Source organism: Solanum verrucosum, unplaced genomic scaffold (assembly GCF_900185275.1).
Source record: "Solanum verrucosum unplaced genomic scaffold, falcon-dt-bn FXZP01000273.1, whole genome shotgun sequence".
Classification (NCBI taxonomy): Eukaryota; Viridiplantae; Streptophyta; class Magnoliopsida; order Solanales; family Solanaceae; genus Solanum; species Solanum verrucosum.
The window spans coordinates 735,662-757,173 of NW_026020163.1; the positions used below are offsets into that span (position 1 = coordinate 735,662).

The 21,512-nt window shown below is 35.0% G+C and overlaps 4 protein-coding genes and 1 non-coding gene across 5 annotated transcripts; 1 reads left to right on the forward strand and 4 right to left on the reverse strand.

Moving 5' to 3' along the window:
• Window positions 1-1,730: 1,730 nt before the first annotated feature.
• Window positions 1,731-8,476, reverse strand: LOC125828574 (mitochondrial thiamine diphosphate carrier 2-like). The gene is made up of 8 exons (XM_049507882.1): window positions 8,336-8,476; window positions 7,156-7,293; window positions 6,131-6,247; window positions 5,274-5,385; window positions 4,436-4,563; window positions 3,544-3,696; window positions 2,718-2,861; window positions 1,731-1,952 (listed from the first exon to the last, which is right to left on the reverse strand). Exons 2-8 carry the CDS (start codon window positions 7,270-7,272, stop codon window positions 1,734-1,736), a joined length of 990 nt encoding a protein of 329 aa, XP_049363839.1. The 5' UTR covers window positions 7,273-7,293; window positions 8,336-8,476; the 3' UTR covers window positions 1,731-1,733.
• A 1,313-nt stretch (window positions 8,477-9,789) lies between these two features.
• LOC125828585 (pentatricopeptide repeat-containing protein At4g32430, mitochondrial) lies at window positions 9,790-12,155 on the forward strand. Its single transcript, XM_049507895.1, has one exon. It carries the CDS (start codon window positions 9,790-9,792, stop codon window positions 12,073-12,075), a length of 2,286 nt encoding a protein of 761 aa, XP_049363852.1. The 3' UTR covers window positions 12,076-12,155.
• Window positions 12,156-12,589: 434 nt separating this feature from the next.
• Window positions 12,590-12,661, reverse strand: TRNAD-GUC (transfer RNA aspartic acid (anticodon GUC)). Its single transcript has one exon. It is a non-coding gene; the product is annotated as a tRNA-Asp (tRNA).
• Window positions 12,662-12,993: 332 nt separating this feature from the next.
• On the reverse strand, window positions 12,994-13,317 carry LOC125828673 (flowering-promoting factor 1-like protein 3). The gene has a single exon (XM_049508003.1). It carries the CDS (start codon window positions 13,315-13,317, stop codon window positions 12,994-12,996), a length of 324 nt encoding a protein of 107 aa, XP_049363960.1.
• A 3,136-nt stretch (window positions 13,318-16,453) lies between these two features.
• LOC125828635 (probable protein phosphatase 2C 40) lies at window positions 16,454-21,482 on the reverse strand. The gene is made up of 4 exons (XM_049507952.1): window positions 20,967-21,482; window positions 17,814-18,920; window positions 17,412-17,676; window positions 16,454-16,832 (listed from the first exon to the last, which is right to left on the reverse strand). Exons 2-4 carry the CDS (start codon window positions 18,912-18,914, stop codon window positions 16,705-16,707), a joined length of 1,494 nt encoding a protein of 497 aa, XP_049363909.1. The 5' UTR covers window positions 18,915-18,920; window positions 20,967-21,482; the 3' UTR covers window positions 16,454-16,704.
• Window positions 21,483-21,512: the final 30 nt, after the last annotated feature.

Below are 21,512 nucleotides of genomic sequence, written 5' to 3' on the forward strand. Positions count from 1 at the left end.
TTAATTCAAACTATGTATATATCTTAAGAAATATGTTTTGAAGATATGCAAATTATTAATCTGAATTACAAGAAAATCTCAATGAATAAGTACAATAAATTAGTAATTGGTTTATACATAGAGAAGTTAAAGTTTCATAATTACATGAGTGGTTTATCCAAAATTCAACATAAGATAACATCACTCATATCCTGATTCAAAAAATGTTGACTATGACAATTGATTTATGTATGTATCTAGCCAAATGATTAATTTGGTCATCACCGTAATAAATAGTTAGGTGATAATTCAGGTAAAAAACTCGCATACTTGATAGTTTAAATATGAAACTCGAAAAAAATAAAATAGTTTAGATAAAAATTACATGGTTAAGCAAACATGTACGAGTTAATTAGTCATCATAACTATAGTTTTAGTTAATTATCATTCGCGACCAACATTCAGTGATAATTATGTGGGCTGATTAGATTTTGAGTTTGTATAATTCTCACGTTTGTATAATTTGTATAATATAATTTATAGTTAAATTTCATATGTTGGTGTTTGTATAAATTTGTTATTTCGAATTTATACAAAAATAAATCAATTATACAAACGCACCCGCCAACTGTAGCTACAACCCATAAATATACAAATTATAGCTATAAAGTATAATTAAATTTATTATAGTGACTATTTGAGAAAATTCTCAATAAATATAATATATAATTGACATTTTATGTAAAGATGGAATGATAAAAGAGTCCCACAAATTTTTCACAGATTTTTAAAAATAGAATATTATATTATATGACATTACTTGCACAATTGGTGAAATAATTTTATTCCTTTGTAACTTCATCACATGCATACACTCTATGATCGATTATGTGGTGCTGGTGATATTTGTGATGATCGGAGAAGCAATCACCAAATCTATATCACAAATTCTTACCCCAATTGAATTACTCTTCTTGTCTATAGTTTTACTTTTCATAGTTCAGTTTCTTTCATTTGGTCGTGGTCGTGATCGTGATCGTGGTGATGAAGAAGATTAAATTAGCGATTAGTAAATGCGCTTGTTGTTATGTTTATTTATAGGAAAATTGTATAAATAGCAAACTATTAATTCAAATTAAATGTTATAACCACTGTTTCATTTACTTGTAATTCGGAGCAAACACTTGTCATTCGCCTCTCTCTCCAGAGAATCTGGTTCGCCACTCTCCCTCGTCTCTCTCACTTTATACAAACACAAATGTATAAATTGCGTTTGTATAAAGCGAGAGAAAACTGTATATACAAATACATATATTTTCGTCATATACACTTATAATTATACAAATACAAATCTTCTCGTACCAGTTCTCTTTTTCTCACTTTATACAAACACAAAATAATTTGTGTTTGTATTAAGCGAGAGAGAGATTTGATATACAAATGTTTTATTTCGATTCAATTGTATACAAATTCAAATTTTATGCAGATACACAAACACAATTATTGATACATATACATAGTAGTTACATATATACAATCGTTGCGCTTTTATACAAATGAATGTCTACTTGCGATTTATACAAATCTGATGCTCCATAGCAAAAATGACGTCGGAATTCCGTATCACCAAAATTAACAAAATGGACACTACTCATGTTGCTAGGACTCTTCCAAAATATCACTAATGCATGTCGAATTCTCTAAAGTAGGATTCGAACCAATAGGGAGGGAAAGAAAAAAGAATAGAGCAGTTTTTAAGTCAAAATGGACTCAAGCCAGTCTGATGTATATTCATAGGCAACAAATGTTACAGCACCAGCAGGTGCTGCTTTAACAATTGATGGGACAATGCCTTTATATAGTCCAGCCCAACCTTCCTCTAGCAAGATCCGGCGGAGGCCATCGTACATATTTTTATAAGCATGAGACTCGAGTCGAGCCCCGTATCTTGGATGCCTCTGTAGTCCTTCAATCTGTAAGGAGATATGGTAGTAGTTCATTAGCTGATCTGAAATAACAGTTTCGTATGTGATTGAATATCAGAAGCTCACACAATATGCAATAATTATTTTTTATGATCGAGAAATTTGTCTGGAGCCAACCAAGCCTATGGAAATCGGGAATGTGGGCCCACCCTCTACCCTTCTTCACTTAAATACGAGACTTAGTTCGAACTTGTGACTTGAGACACAAGGTCAATGGAACCCCCAGGTCCATTATGCAATAAGTTTGCATCTATTCATTTGTTTTCTTGATGCTTATAATGATATGAAGTAATTAAAAAAGGGCAGCTTGGTGCACTAAGCTCCCGCTATACGCGAGCGTGGGTCCGTGGAAGCCGGACCACAAGGGTCTATTATACGGAGCCTTACCCTACATTTCTGCAAGAGGCAGTTTCCACAGCTCGAATCAGTGACCTCCTGGTTACATAGCAACTACTTTACCGGTTACGTAAAGGCTCCCCTTTAATGATGATAAGGTAATCTTATATTTGGCTTGAGAGAAGAATACACAATGGGAACAAGAAATAAGTAGCTAACACAAGAAACCACATTTACTCTCAAAATCCATGACGATAACAGGAGTGCTAATGGTTTCAGAATTCGATAGTTACAGACAAATAAACAGACTAATAGCCTCCATTTTATGGTCAAGTCCCTAAATGTCTTAAATCTCATTTAGTAATTTTTAACCTGATGATTATACCGAGGCACGAGATAAAAAGGAAGGAAATCTACCTGGAACCTCTTTTTAACCACGTCAAGAGGATGGCAGACAGCTTTAGCACATGTTCCAGAACCTAAACCACAGATGAACAGCTGAAAGCTTGAAATAAACTCATCACCTTGGCTTGAGTTAGAAGATCTAAGAAGATTCCAGGCCTACAAAAAATTAGGCCAAATTGTGTAAGCCAAAGTAACTGTGCAAACAACTGTTAGAATAAACTTTAACATCATGTAAACTTGCAACAACAACAAGAAACAACAGGGAGTAGCAAGTGATCGAAGAACAAGAAACTACGCGAATAATCAATTCTAATACTATCTACCCACCAAGGCTTCCCTCAGGGGATTGAGACAACCCTCAACTACCTTCTACCCTGATTCACGACCTCCATATCCTCATGTCTAAGGTCATGTCCTCGATAAGCTTAATTTGTGCCATGTCCTATAAAATCACCTCTCCTCGGAACTTCTTCGGGGCCTGCCTCTACCTCTCGTTGAACCCCACCCATGGACTGAGGCGTAGTTGATTAATGGATGGATATTCCAGTCTCAGATGCACTAATGACTGCTACAGACTGAGTGGATTCCCTTCAAAACAAAAGCAAGTGGAAGAAAGGGATAACCAGTTTAAAATCTGGAAATTGTTGGGTAGACTATATCTTGCATGTTACTATAATGATTGGCAAGTTAAACAAGTAACCCTCTAAGAGAGTCCCATTCACACAGGTACTACATCATCCCAATGGCCCAAACAATCACAACCTCGTATCAAACATGCCAAGACCAAGACAAAAAGAGCATCGTAATGAATATAATTTGGAGGGACTAAAAGGTTTACCTTCATCCAACGTTTGAACGTATCATAAGTTCCAAACTGCAAACCAGCATATGGAGCAATCTCAACTAGTGTTGGTGTCAATCCAGCATAGAGTCCTGGAACACCCCGAGCTCTGAATATGTCAACAAATGCAGACCTCATGTTTCGATAAACCTGAACATTGGCATAACAATCAATCACATGAAATCTTCATTAATAGGCATTTAGAAATAGTATATACCTTAAGATCTTACTATGTCCCTTAAAACATAGGTGTCAGCGCTTCATTTGACCTTTGGTTCACAAAGAACTATTGACCGAATTTGCAAACCTTCTACAAGGCAATGCGGACATGACGAAAATAAGGAAAAAGGTATAATTCTTACCTTAAGTGACGCATTGGAAAGGTAACTCTTTTTGAAAAAATTGAAAAAAAAAATACATTTTGCAGCTTTAAGTCGAATTGACACTTCTAACACTGTGTAACAGTGGTAATATTTTTTACTCGGATGTTAACTTATAAAATTGATGAAATATGCTTTTACACTTATCAATGTTTGTTTACAAAGTACTTGCTGTATCCCCCTATCTTTTAAATAGTAATGTCTCTTGATTTGTTATATTGCTTATCATGTTTCACCACGTTTATATAACCTCTTACTTGAGGAAGGGTGACTCAACTATCTCAACACCAAAGGACAAAGAGTAGACCCAGACACGACCTATCTACAAGTATAATTTGTCAACTTTTCAAACTTCTAAGAAGAAAAACAGACCATGATTAAACAAAAAGGCTTTAGTTAATCAACTTTCATGATCAAATTGCAAGATAAAAAGCAGCAAAAAGTACAGGTTACATATGTGGGGGCACGTCACAGAATATCTTGGAACCTACAAAAGACGTGCCAACTACCTTTGGCTCCCCTTGGGAGGCTAAAATGGTTCTCAGGAGATCAAATGGATATGAACCAACTGTAGCTGCACATCCTGCTAATGCTCCGCTGATATAAGAAAGATACGGGCTCAAATTGATGTGATCTTCTGCATCATACAAAACAGTCAAACCATCAAATGCTAAGGCTTGCCAATGGTTTGCACAAAACGCTCTGTGAAGAGCGTTGTCTTAACATCGAAATAACTACATCAGATTTCAGGAAGATCATTGATGAGATGTAACACCTAAAAAAACATTATTTTTAACACCACAAAAGGTGCAGAAATTTGTAGATCTCACGAGAAGAGAAATGCTTCAAATCACAATGAATAAAACACAGTCAGGGACATCAGACATGTTAAGCATAACTTTCAACATCTAGGCAGGGATGACCTTCAAAGCCGAGGGTCTATCGGAAACAGCCTCTCTACCCCACAAAGAAGGGGTAAGGTCGGCCCACAAAGAGGGGGTAAGGTCGGCCCACAAAGAAGGGGTAAGGTCGGCTTACATCCCTCCCAAGACCTCACGCGTGGGATTTAACTGGGTATATTGCTGTTATTTCCAGGCAGGGATGAATAATATTGATGTAACAAGAAAATCGGTGTAGAAATCGTATAACAAAGTACAGAACCTTTACAAAGATATGGTTATCTACAATTGACACCTAGCCATCTATGCTACCAAAGATCTCACCTGTGCATCAAAAGTTAATGAAAACGGTAGAAAGTGATCTCAGCCATAGAAAGTAATTTTTTACCCCCTTCAAATGCTATCCTATTTGTCTTCCTCTATATCAGGGACGAGTATTCTGACGAACCTGTCTTTGAAGAACCAGCAGCAAAAGTTTTCAACTGCTTCAACACTGTGAATTGTATGGCAGTATATGGCATAACCATCAACAAAGCTGGAACATTACCCCGCCAGAAACCCTGTGGCAAGAATGGATATGTGCAACCAAAATGAATTTACCAGAACTAGCATCAAGTTTGAAAGACATCAACTGCTAAAATAATTAACTACAAACTACTTCCTTCTTCCCCCCCCCCCCCCTTTCCCTCCCTGGTGGGCCAACACACACTATTAGATGAAGAACATAGGAATTAGCACTTGGAAGAACCCATGTTAGACTTTTACTGTTCCAAGGCCTACACTGGTTACTGCGTTAGAAAAGACGTCACCATTTACTTTTTGCTTTTGTGTGAATCGAGTGTTTATATAAGCAGATTACTTTTTCAAATGTTTGCGTAGTCAGACTTGTCAGTGCTAGAATAAGTCGGGAAGAACAAAGCCACAAGCTTGACCTTAAAATTAACCAACAAATACTATCAATCATGTCTCCACAATTCCTATAACAAAATAAAAGTTGAGATCAGAAGAGAGCTGAAATGAATATCTCATATTTATGAGAACAAAGTTTCAACAAAAAGTCATATAGCACGGTGTTTATTCTATTAAGACTAAACTTTATAGGCAATGGAGAAAAAAATAGAATCAGCACGGACATATCTAACTATATGCAATGCAGGAAATATTTTGTTTTGAGCAGTTAGTTAATCAATAATTTACTGCACTCAGCAATCCATTTATGTGCAGAGCATAAGATGCTGCCTCAAATGCAAGCCTCGAGTATCTTTGCAAGATTTCCAAAATTCTCATGACAAAAATAACAAATACCTTTAAGCCTTCTTCCCTGAGTATATCCTTAGTAGCTTGCAGCATCCCAGTGTACTTAGAAGTTCCATGCACAACTCTCCGAAGCGAGGCCCACTGATTAGTGGGTTCCAGTTGGACCTGAAACATTGGTAAATAAGAAAACATTTAGCTCTTGATGTACAATCAAGCAAGAGATGGAGGATAGAATAAAATAATGCACAGAGAGAGAGAATATTTTCCCAGCTTCGAAAACTTTTCTTTTGAGTCGAGGGTCTATGCTGAAACAACCTCCCTACCCAATAAAGGTAGGGGTAACGTCTGCGTACATCCTACCCTCCCTAGATCCCACTTGTGGGACTATACTGGGTATGTTGTTGTTGTAAAGAGAGAGATAGAGTGTATGTTTTGAGAAAGGACAAAAGAAAAAGAACTGACATTCTTCTTAAAGGCTCGAGATCATCATCTAAAGCCACCTTCAGTAACTAGGCTAAAACAAAATCCAGCATCATCACATTTAAATGAAAGAATGTATAAGTCTATCGTAATTGATATAATATAAAGAAGAACCAATTGAACATACCTACTAATTTTGATTTTATTAATTTAATATAAAGAAGAACCAATTGAACATAATTTTTACAAACTAATTGATGTCTTATATGGCTTTTATTTCAAAGTTTTGTTCCTCTCAAGTTTTTTTAGATTATTTAGACACACTGGATTGTGTTGAGCATTTTCTAGCACCATGGATGCAAGAACGAAGGAACCAGAATCGGGATGCTAAAGCTAAGAAAAGGTTATTAAAATAAGTAGATTACATAAGCTTGGCCAAACATGCTACTATACTACAATGTGGAAGTTCAACTACATGCCCGTGAGCCACAGTTTTTGAGATTGACTAAGAAATACAAAAAGCTTCCTTAGTTGTGAAAATTGACGTTGTACTATACGTGTTTAATGTCACTGCATTAGACGCCCCAACGGCCAAGTTCATGAACCCAAACTGCAAAAGTTAAAGCAGCACTAAATATATACAGAATATACACCTGAAATCTGATCTTGATTACATCGAGAGGTGAGGTTACAGTCCTCGATATACCACCAGAAACTGCCCCCGCTGTGGCATCTATTAATGCCCTTTTAAGTTGCCCTGTCTCCTCCATCTCTACTATAGACTAAACAACCTGCAATCACATTACAAAGTAAAACACCACCCGTGTTAAAAATCCTTAAACTAGCCCTAGTGAAATCGAAAAGCCACCATATCCAAAGTCAAGCTTACATATTGAGGTGCATTTTCTGTAATTATTTTTTACAATATGTACATACATAAATAATGAACTCACCACTAAACAACTAGATAAACACATTGGACTTAGCTAAAAGATATAAAAATCAACTATAACAACAACATATCCACTGAAATCCCACAAGTGGAGTTTGGGAAAGGTAAAGTGTATGCAAACCTTACCCCTACCTAGTGGAGTAGAGAGGATGTTTCCGAAAGACCTCGCTATATAAAATCAACTACTTCCTCTGTTTCAACTTGTTAGTCTTATATTTTTTAGTCCATTTGAAAAAGAATGTCACTTTCCCTTCTTCTTTTTGATGAACATGGTCTCCAACTCTCACCTAATTCCACAGGATACCTCCCACCAACAACAGGTACCACGTAAATCTATCCTACTAAGCCTAAGACAAATAGGAAGAATCACCGAGTATTTTTTCATCTCTACTGGGATTAGGACCTGAGACATTATGACTCTCAACTACTTCATTTACAAGTAGTAGGTCACACCCTTGGGTGTGAATGCCTCTTTTCTCTTTTCTCTTTTCGGCAACTCTTTAATTCTAATTTTCTACCTGGCATGTTTAAGACTAAAGAACATTTTGATGCATTTTATGCATCTTTAATTTAAGCTCACACGATTCAAAAGCTTTTTACTTCCTTAAACTCTGTATCAAATCAAAACCAGACAAACAAACAAATTGAAACGAAAGGAGTACCAATTAACAATACTTCAATCCCAAATCATTTGAGGTCCATTATTTATCTAATTACTACTTATAATCAGCTAATCCCAGTTATATGAATACAATTTGAGCTAACAATCAGCAATACCAAAGGCAAAAACACAATTTTTATTAAAATTCTAATAAAATGAAACATCAAAAGATAGAATTTAGTTAAATGGGTCGATAACTAACTGAAGAAAAAATGAATACCTGATACTAGAAAAATTGGTGAGGAAGAAAGGCGCAGCTTCCATTGATGAAAATTATCAGAGCTAAAAGAAGTTCAAAAAATTATATCAATTATTTATGAAACCTCAAAATATGAGGAATATGGGCGAATTAAAGAGGTTTTTTTTTTATTTTTTGCTGCTCAAAATATGAACAGAGGCAACAATAGAAAATTCTTGAAATAGGGAAAAGAGAGGAAAATAAAAATGGTAAGTAGCTTTTTTGGTTAATATGGAAAGAAAAAATATTAATTTTTCTAGATTTGGGACTAATTAAGGTATAATAACAAGATAAGTGGAAAAAGTTGGCTAATTTTGCTCCTTTTTGGACCCTATATGTAGTGGGGGGGAAAACCTTCTTATTTATATTTTATTATTCGATAAGTAAAAAAATATTATTTTTAAAGTATTTATATGTAATACAGTAAAATCAATTGAACTATTTGGATAATTTACTTATTTTTATGGAAATTGAAAATATATAATATTTTATTGATTAAATTGAATTTGAAATTTGAAATTCGAAATTCAAAAAAAAATAATTATTATATTAATTTATATGGAGTACTAATTATCCATTGGAGTAATTTTGTAATAGAGTATTTGAAAGAGAAAATATTACTAACAAGAATATAGTAGAATACAAGAATGGTTAAAATTCCTTCGACACTTTGGCTTAAATGGAAAATATTTTATTGGAATCGCCACCTCAAACAATGGATCATGTAATATGCAAATTCAAATTTAATCATACTAATTAGAAGAAACAAAAAAAAGTTAAGATTTGTATACTTTATTTATTTTTTAAATTTGAAGTGAACTAGTTTTACTATCCTTTAAGTCAATGCTCTATCATAAAACCTCTCTATCTTTCCATATAGAAGTAAAGATTGTGTACACACTATATTCGTCAAATTTCACTTATAGAATTGCACTAAATATATTATTGTTGTAGATTTGAGATAAAACAGTATTAATACAAATGCTTTATCATATTCCTATGTTCAATCGAAAAAAGTCATGATTCGAGTGTCTAAATAAATTTGTCGGCAAGTTTAAAAAATAATATAAGGACCTATTTGGTTGGAAACAAATCATTCAAATTAACTATCCCGAGATTAGTTATTCAAGGATAGTTATTTCATCCTCAATGTGAGATAAAAATAACACTACAATCTTAGAATAAGTTATTTCATGATATTATCTCAACCAAACATGAGATAGACTCATGCTACACAATTAATTATTCTTTATCTCTCGTATCGAACGGTGCATGTATATATATATCCCCAAGTTATTTCACGATACTATCTCAACCAAACATGAGATAGACTCATGCTACATGATTAATTATTTTTTATCTCTCGTACCGAACGGTGCATGTGTGTATATATATATCCCCTAATTGAAAAGGGTTTTAGGAGGGTTTATCTTCCCATGTTTACCCGCCGTTTAACAACTCAAAATTTCTGTTCATTTCACAATGCACACCAACTGTTTGATACAATTACTAAACCAGCTCTTATCTCCATTCACCATTCCATGCTCAATTATATACAGCAAAACCGCAAAATTGAAGCTCTTAATCTCTTCAAGAATCAACTCCAAATGGGTATATCAGAAATTGATGAAGTTGTTGTAGCTTTAGCTCTAAAGGGTTGTCGAGAAGATGTGAATCTTGGAACTCAAGTTCATAGCTTGGCGATTAGGAGTGGGTTCATTGAGCACGTAACTGTTCCAAATTCATTGATGAGTATGTATAGTAAAACTGGAAAGTTTAATAATGCTATGTGTGTATTTGATGGGTTGAACTTCCCAGATAGAGTTTCTTATAACACCCTGCTTTCGGGGTTCGAAAATGGTATAGAGGCATTGGGTTTTGTTCATTGGATGCATTCTGTTGGGGTTGTTTACGATGCTGTAAGTTATACTACTGCTATTAGCCATTGTACGGATGAAGAGGAATTTCGTTTTGGTATTCAGTTGCATTCACTTGTAATGAGGTTCGGAGTTGAGAATGATGTTTTCGTTGGAAATGCACTTGTGACTATGTATTCAAAGTGTGGTTATATAGTGGAAGGTGAAAGAGTGTTTCTTGAAATGTCGTGTAAGGATTTGGTTTCGTGGAATGCATTGCTCTCGGGGTATGCACAGGAAGGGGGTTATTCAGGGGAGGCTGCCTCGGGGTTTAGGGAAATGATGAGGGAAGGGGTGAAACCTGATCATGTGTCGTTTACTAGTGCTGTATCTGCTTGTGGACAGGAGAAATGTTTGGAGCTTGCGAAACAGATACATGGCTTGGTTATTAAAATGGCGTATGGTACTCATGTTTCTGTGTGTAATGTTTTGATATCATTGTATTATAAGTGCGATGTGACTGAAGATGCGAACAAGGTTTTCCAAAGTATGAATGAACGTAACGTTGTGTCTTGGACAACAATGCTTTCCATGAATGATGAAAATGTTGTATCTATTTTCAATGGGATGCGGAGAGATGGGGTTTACCCCAATCACGTTACGTTTGTTGGATTAGTTCATTCTATAACTGTCAAGAATTCGTTGACAGAAGGCAAAATGGTTCACGGATTTTGTTTAAAGACAAACTTCTTCTCTGAACTGAATGTTGCTAATAGCTTCGTTACCATGTATGCTAAGTTTGAATTAATGGAAGACGTGTTAAAGGTTTTTGAAGAGCTCGACCAGAGAGATCTCATATCATGGAATGCTTTGATTTCTGGATATGCTCAAAATGGGATGTCTCGAGAAGCTTTACAAACATTCTTGTCAGCGTCAATGGAGTTACCACCAAATGAATACACGTTTGGCAGTGTCTTGAGCGCAATTGCCTCATCTGAGTGTATTTCATTAAAGCATGGCCAGCGATGCCATGCTTGTTTGATAAAGCGGGGATTCAACAGCAATCCAATTGTTTCAGGTGCTCTCCTTGACATGTACGCAAAACGTGGGAGTATCTCTGAATCTCAAGGAGTTTTCGATGAGGTAGCAGACAGGAGTCAAGTTTCATGGACTGCTATTATTTCTGCTCATTCGAGACATGGTGATTATGAATCAGTTATGGCTTTGTTTGAGGAGATGAAGAAGAAAGGCGTGAGTCCGGACTCAATAACGTTTCTTTCTATACTAACAGCATGTGGTCGAAAAGGAATGGTTGATACGGGAATAGATATCTTCAATTCCATGGTTAGAGATTATTCCATCGAATCATCTTCAGAGCACTATGCTTGTATGGTGGACATGTTTGGTCGCGCAGGGAGGCTAAAGGAAGCTGAATTTTTCTTGGCTCAGATTCCCGGAGGACCTGGCTTGTCCGTGCTGCAAAGCTTACTTGGTGCTTGTAGGATTTATGGAAATGTTGACATGGCAACAAGAGTAGCCAATACATTAATCGCGTTAGAACCAGAGCAGTCAGGCTCATATGTCTTGATGTCGAATTTGTTTGCAGAGAAGGGGCAGTGGGATAAGGTAGCAAATATCAGAAAAGGAATGCGAGACAAGGGAGTGAAGAAGGAGATAGGATTCAGCTGGGTAGATGTAGGTAGCATTGAGTATTCTTTGAATTTGCACGGATTTTCATCGGATGACAAGTCTCATCCGCGGACTGAGGAGATATATTGGATGGCGGAATGTATAGGTTCAGAGCTGAAACATTTGGAGCGCGACAAAGAAGAAAGTGAGTTCGTGACATTAGCCTGTATTATATGAGTTCCTTGAACCTATGTTGCTCAGGCTCTTTAAATATGGCGACAGGTGCATGTCTGATCCTCCAAAAGTAGTGCATTTTTGGAGGATCGAACACGGGTGTGGCATCAATTTTGGAGAGTCCGAGCAACATAGCCTTCAACAAACTACATTCTTATTTTTTGTTGTCCAGAGAACACAACATCCAAACTCTTATGTAAATTACTTATTGAAAAAGAACTTGTGAAGTAACTGCTTTGTAATCAGTCTTAACATACTGAAGCTGATGTTACTTACACCATAACAAGGCATTTCTCGAGCGTTGGCGGGTTTTGGAGTGCTTGTCATAAGACATAACCAGATATATTGTATGTCGCTAGAGCATAATGTATTTTTTTTTAAAAAAATCGATCTCGATGGTGGAAACATGAAAATGTTTTGGAGTGCAAGACATAACCAGATATGTTGTATGTTGCGAGAGCCTAATGTATTTTTTTTATAAAAAAATCGATCTCGATGGTGGAAACATAAAAACAGACGCCGCTGCCGGGGATCGAACCCGGGTCACCCGCGTGACAGGCGGGAATACTTACCACTATACTACAACGACTTGTTTGTTGATACACTATTGATTTTCTTTTCTCAATAACATATTCAACAAACTTAGTGACCATTTAGCCATGGATAATTTTCACTTTTTTCTGGAACCTTATTCGATTAAATTGTTCAGACATAGAATTGTTATAATTCTTCGGAATTCAAAAAACTATAAAAAGCAATTTTTACTTACAAAAATTCGAAAACAATTCAGTTCATATTCATGTACAAACACAACTCCAGTCTCCAAATATATCATTATTAGCTCGAAAACACATATACTACTTTTTGTTTCTCCAAATTTCATATTTTTTATGTCCGAATATCCACGTAAAGAAAGTAACTTTACATATCTCTAACTTCAAATTCATTTCGATTTTTAACAACAATATCATACATATGAATGGATTTAAACCTATTAAAATCAATTGGGAGGGAAATAAGATGAATTGTGGATCTTTTGTGGTATTGAAGAAGTTGTGGATCATCATAATACCTTTCCCATCCAAGACTATAAAGCTTTCTTTCAAGATTTGCATAACATGTAATGACTTCATTACTAGGAACATGAACTAGAACTTTCTGATGACCGGTCGTGGAGCTGACGTGGCAGTCACCGGGGTTTTCTAGCCGAACGACACCGTTTTTGAAAATCCAAACACCAGACATGATGTTGAGTTATGGAGGGATAGAGGGAGGGGAAGTTGAATATATGTGAAAGATGGTGTTGTTGAAGAAGAAGAATATAATGAGGGGTTTTATAGGGTTGATGCATGTGTAATATATATATATATATATATTAAATAAATAAAAAGTTACGTATAAAGCATTTCATGTGTTCATGTGTGATGTAGATAACCTACCTTAATGTAAATATTTCTAGTTGCTTCTGCGGCTCGAATCCGACAAAGATAACTATTTCGTTGCTCCAAGATTCCCCTTCATAAGTAATATATAATATAAATTATGCTAAGAAGTTTTATTTTTATTTTTTCAAGAAAAAAAAGAGAAGGGCAAATAAAAGAAGGTTTTTTTTTCAAAAAAATTAAACTATTTGAGGTTCTGACTAATTCAGATTTACGCACCGATCTTTCTTTTTCTTTTCATCATGAATCTTATCCAACCCAATATTTCCACCAAATATGGGACATGAGACATCTCCATAAGTTCATCTTCTTGCTTCCCATGCATGCATTTAATCATAATATATATATATATTCCATATTTGGAAAGATTCATTACTTTTTTTTGGTTATTTATTCGATATTCATATTAAATCTCAACTAATTCAAACTCACGTTACATACTACTAAAAGGTGGGGAAGCAATCCTACCAAAAATGATTTTTGACAAAGGCTTGGATGAGGAGAAGAGCTCTTTATCAAAAAAAAAAATCATTTTCGTAGGGTATCTCGCGCTTTCCCTTTTACGCCATGTAAGATCATTGGTCATCAGGAGCGCTTTCAATCCCTTTAATTTGCTAGAAAACAATTTTGGTAGGAATATTTTTCTTTTAAGTAGACTTTATGCAGCATGAATCTGAATTAATTGGAGCTCAATACGAATATCAAACACCAGATAAATAACAAAAAAGTAAGGAATATTAAATCTTAGTAAGATTAAATGCATGGGAAGCAAGAACATGAACTCATAGAGATGTACATGTCCCATGTTTGGTGGGAATATTGGATTGGATAAGATTCATGATATGAGAAGAAAAAAAAAATTAAAGAAAAAGTAACCTAAAGAATTCAAAACTTGCCCATTCATTGAGAAAGTGGCATAGACTGACAAGAATAAGAAAGAACATAAAAACTATATAATATACTTTGAACCAAAAAATAAAGAACTATATAATATAATCACCTTTTTCCCCCTCACATTGTACATGTGTTGATAAGACACTTTTCCTTCTCAAGTTAGTGTATTTTTGGCTATAAAAGATTTTGTTTGTTTGGAGTAAGGTTTATTCCCAAAGAAATTAAGTTCTACAAAACATATAATTACATGTAATTCAATTTAATAATAACCTTAATTAAATGATAAGTAGTCCTTTAAATATCGGATTGGGTCTTGACTCGTAATATAATCCATTACCTAACTCATTTTGACCCAACCCGTTTTGATCCAAATAAATTTAAAAGAACAAATAAAAAAATTAAACTTGGTAAAAATTGGATCGGATTGGGTCTTGACTAGTAATATAACTCATTACCTAACCCATTTTGACCTAATCCGTTTTGATCCAAATAAATTTGAATTGAATTGGGTCTTGACCCGACAATTATCTTAACCCATTATGACCTGTCCAAATTTAAAAGGCCCCATGAAAATTGTTGTTGTTGGGCTGTTCTTTATTTTCTGTAATGTGTTTAAAAGGCCCAAAGGTATAAGGACATTAACAAGAAGCCCATCTCATATGTCATCATTTGCACTTTTGCACCAATTTTGTTCACATTTGCACTTGTGCTCCTATTTGTGCTTAGTCTTAATTTTTGTCCTTCAAGACAAAATACTTTTTAGCATAATATAAGTTTATATTTTCTTAATCATAATATTCTACAATTTATGATCCACGTTCTTAAAAAGTTTATGTTTAGCTGGATATAAGTTCGATGCTGAAAGTAAAAATTAAAAATAAACCTACTTGAAGAGCAAATCATGTAATTGAAAGTTTGATTGGTCTATTTGGTGAGCTAAAGATGTCTAAGAACCCGTTTGGATTGGCTTAAAAAAACAACTTTTAAATCAAAAATAAAAAGTCAAACTGAAATGACTTTTAAATCAAAAAATAAAAAGTAGGGGGAGACCTATTTTGGTTTCTGACTTATTTTAAGTCACTTTTAACTCATTATAAGTCATTTTTACCTTGTCAAACACTTCTTAACTTATTGTAAGTTATTTTTCACTTATTTTAAGTTATTTTTTATATTTGTCAAACACTTTCAGAAGTCAAAAACTGACTTAAAAATAGGTTTGACCAACTTTTAAGTCAATCCAAACGGGCTCTAAGACCTAAATTTTTCATATCATCTTAGCTTTATTTAATTGCACGATTTTTTCTTCAAATGGATTGATATTTACTTTTTGCACAAATACATGATATGAGCCAAACTATCGAGTCTTACTAAAATCGTAATGACCTGCAGTCTCGAACTTTGATCCAGTAATAAGAGTGTGACACGTGATCTACAGATCAGACTCATACCACATATTTGAATCAAGCTAAAGAAAAACAAACTGATAGTGATAGTGATGGTGATTGGGGGGTTTGGGGGGGGGGGGGGGGGGTAGTTGAAAACATAATCTTTTTTTAGCTTCACATGAAATAATATCTTCTTATTTAGACAAAGAATAAATCCAAAGAGCTGACCAAATTTATTTTTTGATAGATAACCTTCACAAACTTGAAAGGTCAAGAATCACTTAAGAACAGAAAGAAGGCAAAGGTTGTCTACTTCAACCATTGGTTATGATTGTTAGTAGTAAGACTCTTTTGTTATCTTAAAATTGGAATATAATCATATTTTATAACGATGACGTTCCAACTAGTTTGCTATCAACCTCATATAATGAACCAAATACCTGATATTTGTCATCAGCATAAGTATCAAGTAACTATATTCACCAGAACTTAGATGAATGAAAAGAGAAATTCACCTGGTTTCATAAAAGAAACAATGATGCCTCAATTTAAAGCAAGTTGGATCAACAATATAAATCTTCACTGCTTCATTTAAACTCAACTCATGTCATCATCGTACCAAATGAAATAAAAGTGAGAACCAATTCTAATATGCTCAAAGAAATTCCAACACTTCTCTTATTCATGAAAATGATGAGCAACACTATACATAGATTACAAATGAAGTAAAGGTGTTTTGAAGAACAATTTCAAACAAATTGAAAAATGGTTGAATAACATAAACCTTCTACTATAAGCAAAATAACCACCTCCTCTCCTCCTCTCCGGGGCCTCGGTTCCCTTACTTTGAGGTCAAAATACAAAATAATATGAAATGAAATCGACAAAATTGTTCTTCAGATTGACAAAACTTATAGACGAGTCGATGCTTTTGAGGTACGTTTGTTCATTCCCAGGATTATCACCATTACTGTCACATCATCATGATATTTCCTCCTCCTCCCAGCTGGTATGCTCATCAACTCTTCCTTACTAAAGCCTGCAAATGTATGGAGTTAATTCATATTCTTTTCGGCAGGCATATACACAATATTACTTGATACAACCTCAGAGGATCATCAACACAAAATTTAGTACTCCCTCTGTTTCAATTTATTTAATTGGTTTTGACTTGAAACGGAGTTTAAGTAAAGAAGACTTTTGAATCTTGTGATCTTAAACTAAAGATATGTAGAATGTACCAAAATGTCTTTTAATCTTGTGGTCTTAAACATGCTATGTGGAAAGTTTGAATTAAGAAGTCGTCAAAAAAGATAAAGAGACATTCTTTTTTAAATGGACTAAAAAGGAAAGTAAGACAAACAAATTAAAACGGAGTAAGTATTCTTTTGCTGATATCACTGCATTAACTAGCAACTAAAAAATTGATTAATATGCGGTTATGTGCCATGTTGTGTGTATAATATAATGTGGTTTCATTTGACTTTGTTGTGTACTGTAAGGATGGAAGATTGCCAACGTGCTGACAGTCGAAATAGTGGTCTAATGTATACTATTTGATTAAATTACATGAAAGTAGATGTGGTCAAATGGAGAGAGTATGATGCATATGTCATACCTGCACAATCTGCAGCTCGCATGACAAGTTGCTCCACAAGAAATTTGGCTGGATCACCAAAAGGGTAACGTTGAATGTAAGAATGGACAAGCTTTACAACATCATCGTTGTTGAAGAAGTCAAATAGACCATCGCTTCCAAGTACAACAAAGTGATCAGAACTAGATATTTCATGTACAGTCCGAGACGGCTGTACAGTAACATATGGAGGACTAACTAGATTCCGGACACGAAGAATTCCCATCAAAGCATCATTCATACTCTTCTGAAACAAGAAAATGGAAGTGTTAACCTTCCTAATAAGTAAGAAGCAAAAAAAGAAAAGATTGTATTAATGTTGGAACCAACATGATGCCACAACTGAAATTCAGTCAGAATGGACGGAGGTAGTAGAAGTTGCACCTTTTTCAAGTAACCCACTCCAAGTGCCCGAGTAACCTTAAGCCTTCCCTTAACTTTCCCACCCACGATTGTTGAGGGATCTTCAGGATGATTCTTTAATAGTTGAATTCTTTCAGATTCATCATCGACAGTATGACTAACAGTCAGCTGCACAGCTTGCAACCTTCCATCACTATTAGCACCAATGCCTTCACCATAAGTTGCCAATACAGCTCGACTGTCTCCTGCATTGAGCACATACATGTTCTTCCCGAGTAGAAGCACCACTAATACACAGGATCCAATCGACACTAAGTCAGGGCGGTTATCCATTTCCTGTTCAACCATGTGAAGGAAATCATTCTCAGCTTGAATAAGAGCCTGTTCCAGACTATTAAGAACCCTTTGCTTAAAAGATGTACATGACTTTTCCACCTCTAAATAAGGAAGCCCATAAAAACCCACGCGATCAGAAACTTTAGACTCTCGCTCGAGTTCACAGTCTAATAAACCAAGGTAATGCCTAATTGTTTCGTACAATGTTCCAGCCAGAAAATCAGCTGCGTCTCTTCCATTAAATCCATCATATATGCCACAGAAGAGTGAGTCGTTCTCTTCTGAACAAACAGCCTGAACTCTGTCTTCACCTGCTGCACCACCAGCAATTTTAACTTCTGTTGCATTAAGGAAGTTTTCACACCTAGAAGGAGCACTCGTGGATCTCAATGAAGATGAATTGTCTTCAGCTAGCTCGCTTGGAGAGGATGGACTACAACTTAAGTTTGACAAGCTACTCTGAAAAGAAGATGATAATAAATCCAACTTTGAGAACGACGGAGAAGAGGGTATCCGTCGGAATGAAGTAGGTGAATCCAGTGCTGGCAGTATCTCAGCCCCGAACAATCCATTGCAAATATTTGTGTTAGCTAGTGTGGCATTGGCACTTAGAGCTGCCCCAGACAGGCAAGAGAAGGAACTGTTGGCTCTTCGAAGTTTACTTCCAGGACGCACGTCAATACCATCTGATTCCTCACCAGAATCATCTGTGCTGTTATTACAGTGATATCCAAAACTTATTTTGATTTGCCCCCCTGAATCAGCTTTTGATTGTCCGCCCATCATTTGTGCCTAGAAACAAGTCAACAATCACCATCAGTTGCCATACTGACAATACTATGCTAGTATTATTGCAAATACGGTTTTATTTGATGTGAATACGTATGTCAAGAATCTTCATGATATCATTACCAGACATTCTCAACTACTTTTAAAGTATTAGACAAATGATTGCACCCTGGACGGACAAAGTAGCTGGTCAACAAAAAAACACTCCAGTTTTCTTATCCTTCCAGAGGAGAGAATTCAGACTATTTCTTGTAAAGTAGAAATTAATCAGGCAGAAAATATACATCAACAAGTGTTTTGAAATAAAAAGATCAAAAGGACAATATAAGAAGTAAAATAACCTAGCTTAGCTTATCCTTAAGAACTTAATTGTGTGATGGAAAAATTCTCAACTAAAATGGCTAGAGGAAGTTTTCAAACAACACAATTTTGCAGAACTATCCCTGATGATACAGTCATACCCCTACCTTGGCAGGTAGAGTGGTTGTTTCCGATAGACCCTCAGCTCAAGGAAAGCAAGAACACAACATTTATGAAGACATAAGCAGTAATAACAGCATGATAGTAAGAAAACAGAGGCATAAGGGATAACAAGCAATAATAGAAAACTAAGAATGAGAAATACGGAAAAAGTAAAATAATAAAAATATCGAAAATAATACTAATACTACTAGCAGAAGAGACCAGACGCAAAATTATTTACTACTAGCCTTCTACCCGAATCCTCGACCTCCACACCCTCCTAAATCAAACTAAAAATGTGAAAACCTATAGAAAAATAGATGCATCACTACAACTTTATATCCTTTCAAATAGCCATCATGCTCTTTCTATAGGGAAGGGAGGATTTGACGAAATCCTATTGCTTGCAGCTTTTTCTAGACCTCTGTTATATTTGGTTAAGAGTTAGGAACTAAGATGGCTTATTGGGATTTATGAAGGTGAATAGAAAATGGGTTCATATAGCCAAGTCATCCCACATACTGAGAATTAAGAGCTTCTATATTGAGATCGACATCACCTAAAACTAAAGAAAACAATCTCATTCACTCTCTTCTTCTTCTCCTTTTTTCTCCGAGGTGTCCGGACCAGCTTGCCTGTATCTCAACTAATTCCACAGAGTGCCTACTACCTCCCACAAACACAACAACAAATGAACTTTTTTACAGATTTTAATAGACGAATACTAGGTTCTTTGTCATAAGTTGTGCACAACCTTCCCATTCCATTTAGATAAGAGGTTGTTTCGACATCTTTAACTCATGGACCAGCATATCACTAAAGGAGCAACTCTACCATTACTAATAAGCAAAATACTATATGATGTAAAGAACAATTCTTTTTTAGAGAAATTCATCATTTTCAAGATTATATATCCCAATATACTAATAACAATCCAAAATCTCCTGTATGAAAGTAAACTCTTGCCCACACCTCAACTAGCTACAAGGTACCTACTACATCCCACCACGTAAGAGGCTGTTTTCGCATCTTGAACTCACTAAACCAACATATCACTAAAGGAGCAACTCTACCATTCCAACAAATGCTCACACTAAGAAGCCAAATCCTAAATTCCATAAAAAGCAAATCTTTTTTTAGAGAAATTCACCATTTTCAAGGCTATACATCCCAAAATACTATTAACATACAAATTGACTACATAAAATGTAATATTCTCACCACACAACAAAAAATCAATTCATCCTACAAATCTAATTTCTCATGGATCACAAAACAAGTAAATTTACACCAACCCCATCAACTCAAAAAACCGAAAAGAACAGATAAATTTGCCAAAATCACTGTAAAATTGAAACCAAAAACTAACCTTTCTTAATCCACAATGCTAAAATCCAGATAAAAAAACACTCACCAGCTGAAAAAACTCTATCTTTCAACTAATTTTGATTCTTTTGCAAAGAAATAAAGAAACAGAGAAACAATGAAAGCAGAAAAAGCAAATCCACCCCAACCCCATTAACTCAATAACATAAAAGAACTGATAAATTAACCAAAACCAGTATAAAATTGAAACTAAAAACTAACCTTTTTCTTGAATCCTCAATGCTAAAATGCCTAAAACCCAGATAAGAAAAACACCCAGAAGCTGAAATGGAACAAACAGAAGAGAAAAGAAGTTTCTGATAATTTGGATGGTGAAGAAGCGTTTATTAAATGGAAAAGAAAAAAAAAACAAAAATGGGGCGGCTCGATTGGAGAAAAATTCTATGGATGACGTTTACGGAGAGGGGAAAAAAGCCAAAATTCTGTATATGAGAGATTCACTTCACTTCACTTCATCAATGGTGGTAATTTTGTTACAGTAGTTTGATTGTGATTGATGAAAAAAAGGAGAAGAAAAAAGTGCGGCTTTTTTTGTAGAGTTTCTCTACTTTTGGACTCCTCTTTTTTCTTTTTCTTTTTTAAATTTTAAAATGCCCTTAAGTCCTTGTCGAATATTTCAAAAGTAGTATTATATCTCGAAAAATGCTTCGAAGAAAGCTTCGAGTTCGTATGTATTAGTTATTTAAAATTGAATTCTATGAGATTGATTTTCATGTTGTTCCTTGTTGTTGATGGGTTCTAGGTTCA

Coding starts and splice junctions, on each gene's coding strand:
- LOC125828574 (XM_049507882.1), bottom strand. CDS start 7,272: ATGGAGGAGACAGGGCAACTTAAAAGGGCATTAATAGATGCCACAGCG. Junction 4,564..5,273: donor TGCTGGTTCTTCAAAGACAG/GTTCGTCAGAAT, acceptor TGTATGATGCAG/AAGATCACATCAATTTGAGC. Junction 3,697..4,435: donor CCTCCCAAGGGGAGCCAAAG/GTAGTTGGCACG, acceptor GCCAATGTTCAG/GTTTATCGAAACATGAGGTC.
- LOC125828585 (XM_049507895.1), top strand. CDS start 9,790: ATGTTTACCCGCCGTTTAACAACTCAAAATTTCTGTTCATTTCACAAT.
- LOC125828635 (XM_049507952.1), bottom strand. CDS start 18,914: ATGATGGGCGGACAATCAAAAGCTGATTCAGGGGGGCAAATCAAAATA. Junction 17,677..17,813: donor GAGTGGGTTACTTGAAAAAG/GTGCAACTTCTA, acceptor TTCTTGTTTCAG/AAGAGTATGAATGATGCTTT. Junction 16,833..17,411: donor GCGAGCTGCAGATTGTGCAG/GTATGACATATG, acceptor ATACATTTGCAG/GCTTTAGTAAGGAAGAGTTG.
- LOC125828673 (XM_049508003.1), bottom strand. CDS start 13,317: ATGTCTGGTGTTTGGATTTTCAAAAACGGTGTCGTTCGGCTAGAAAAC.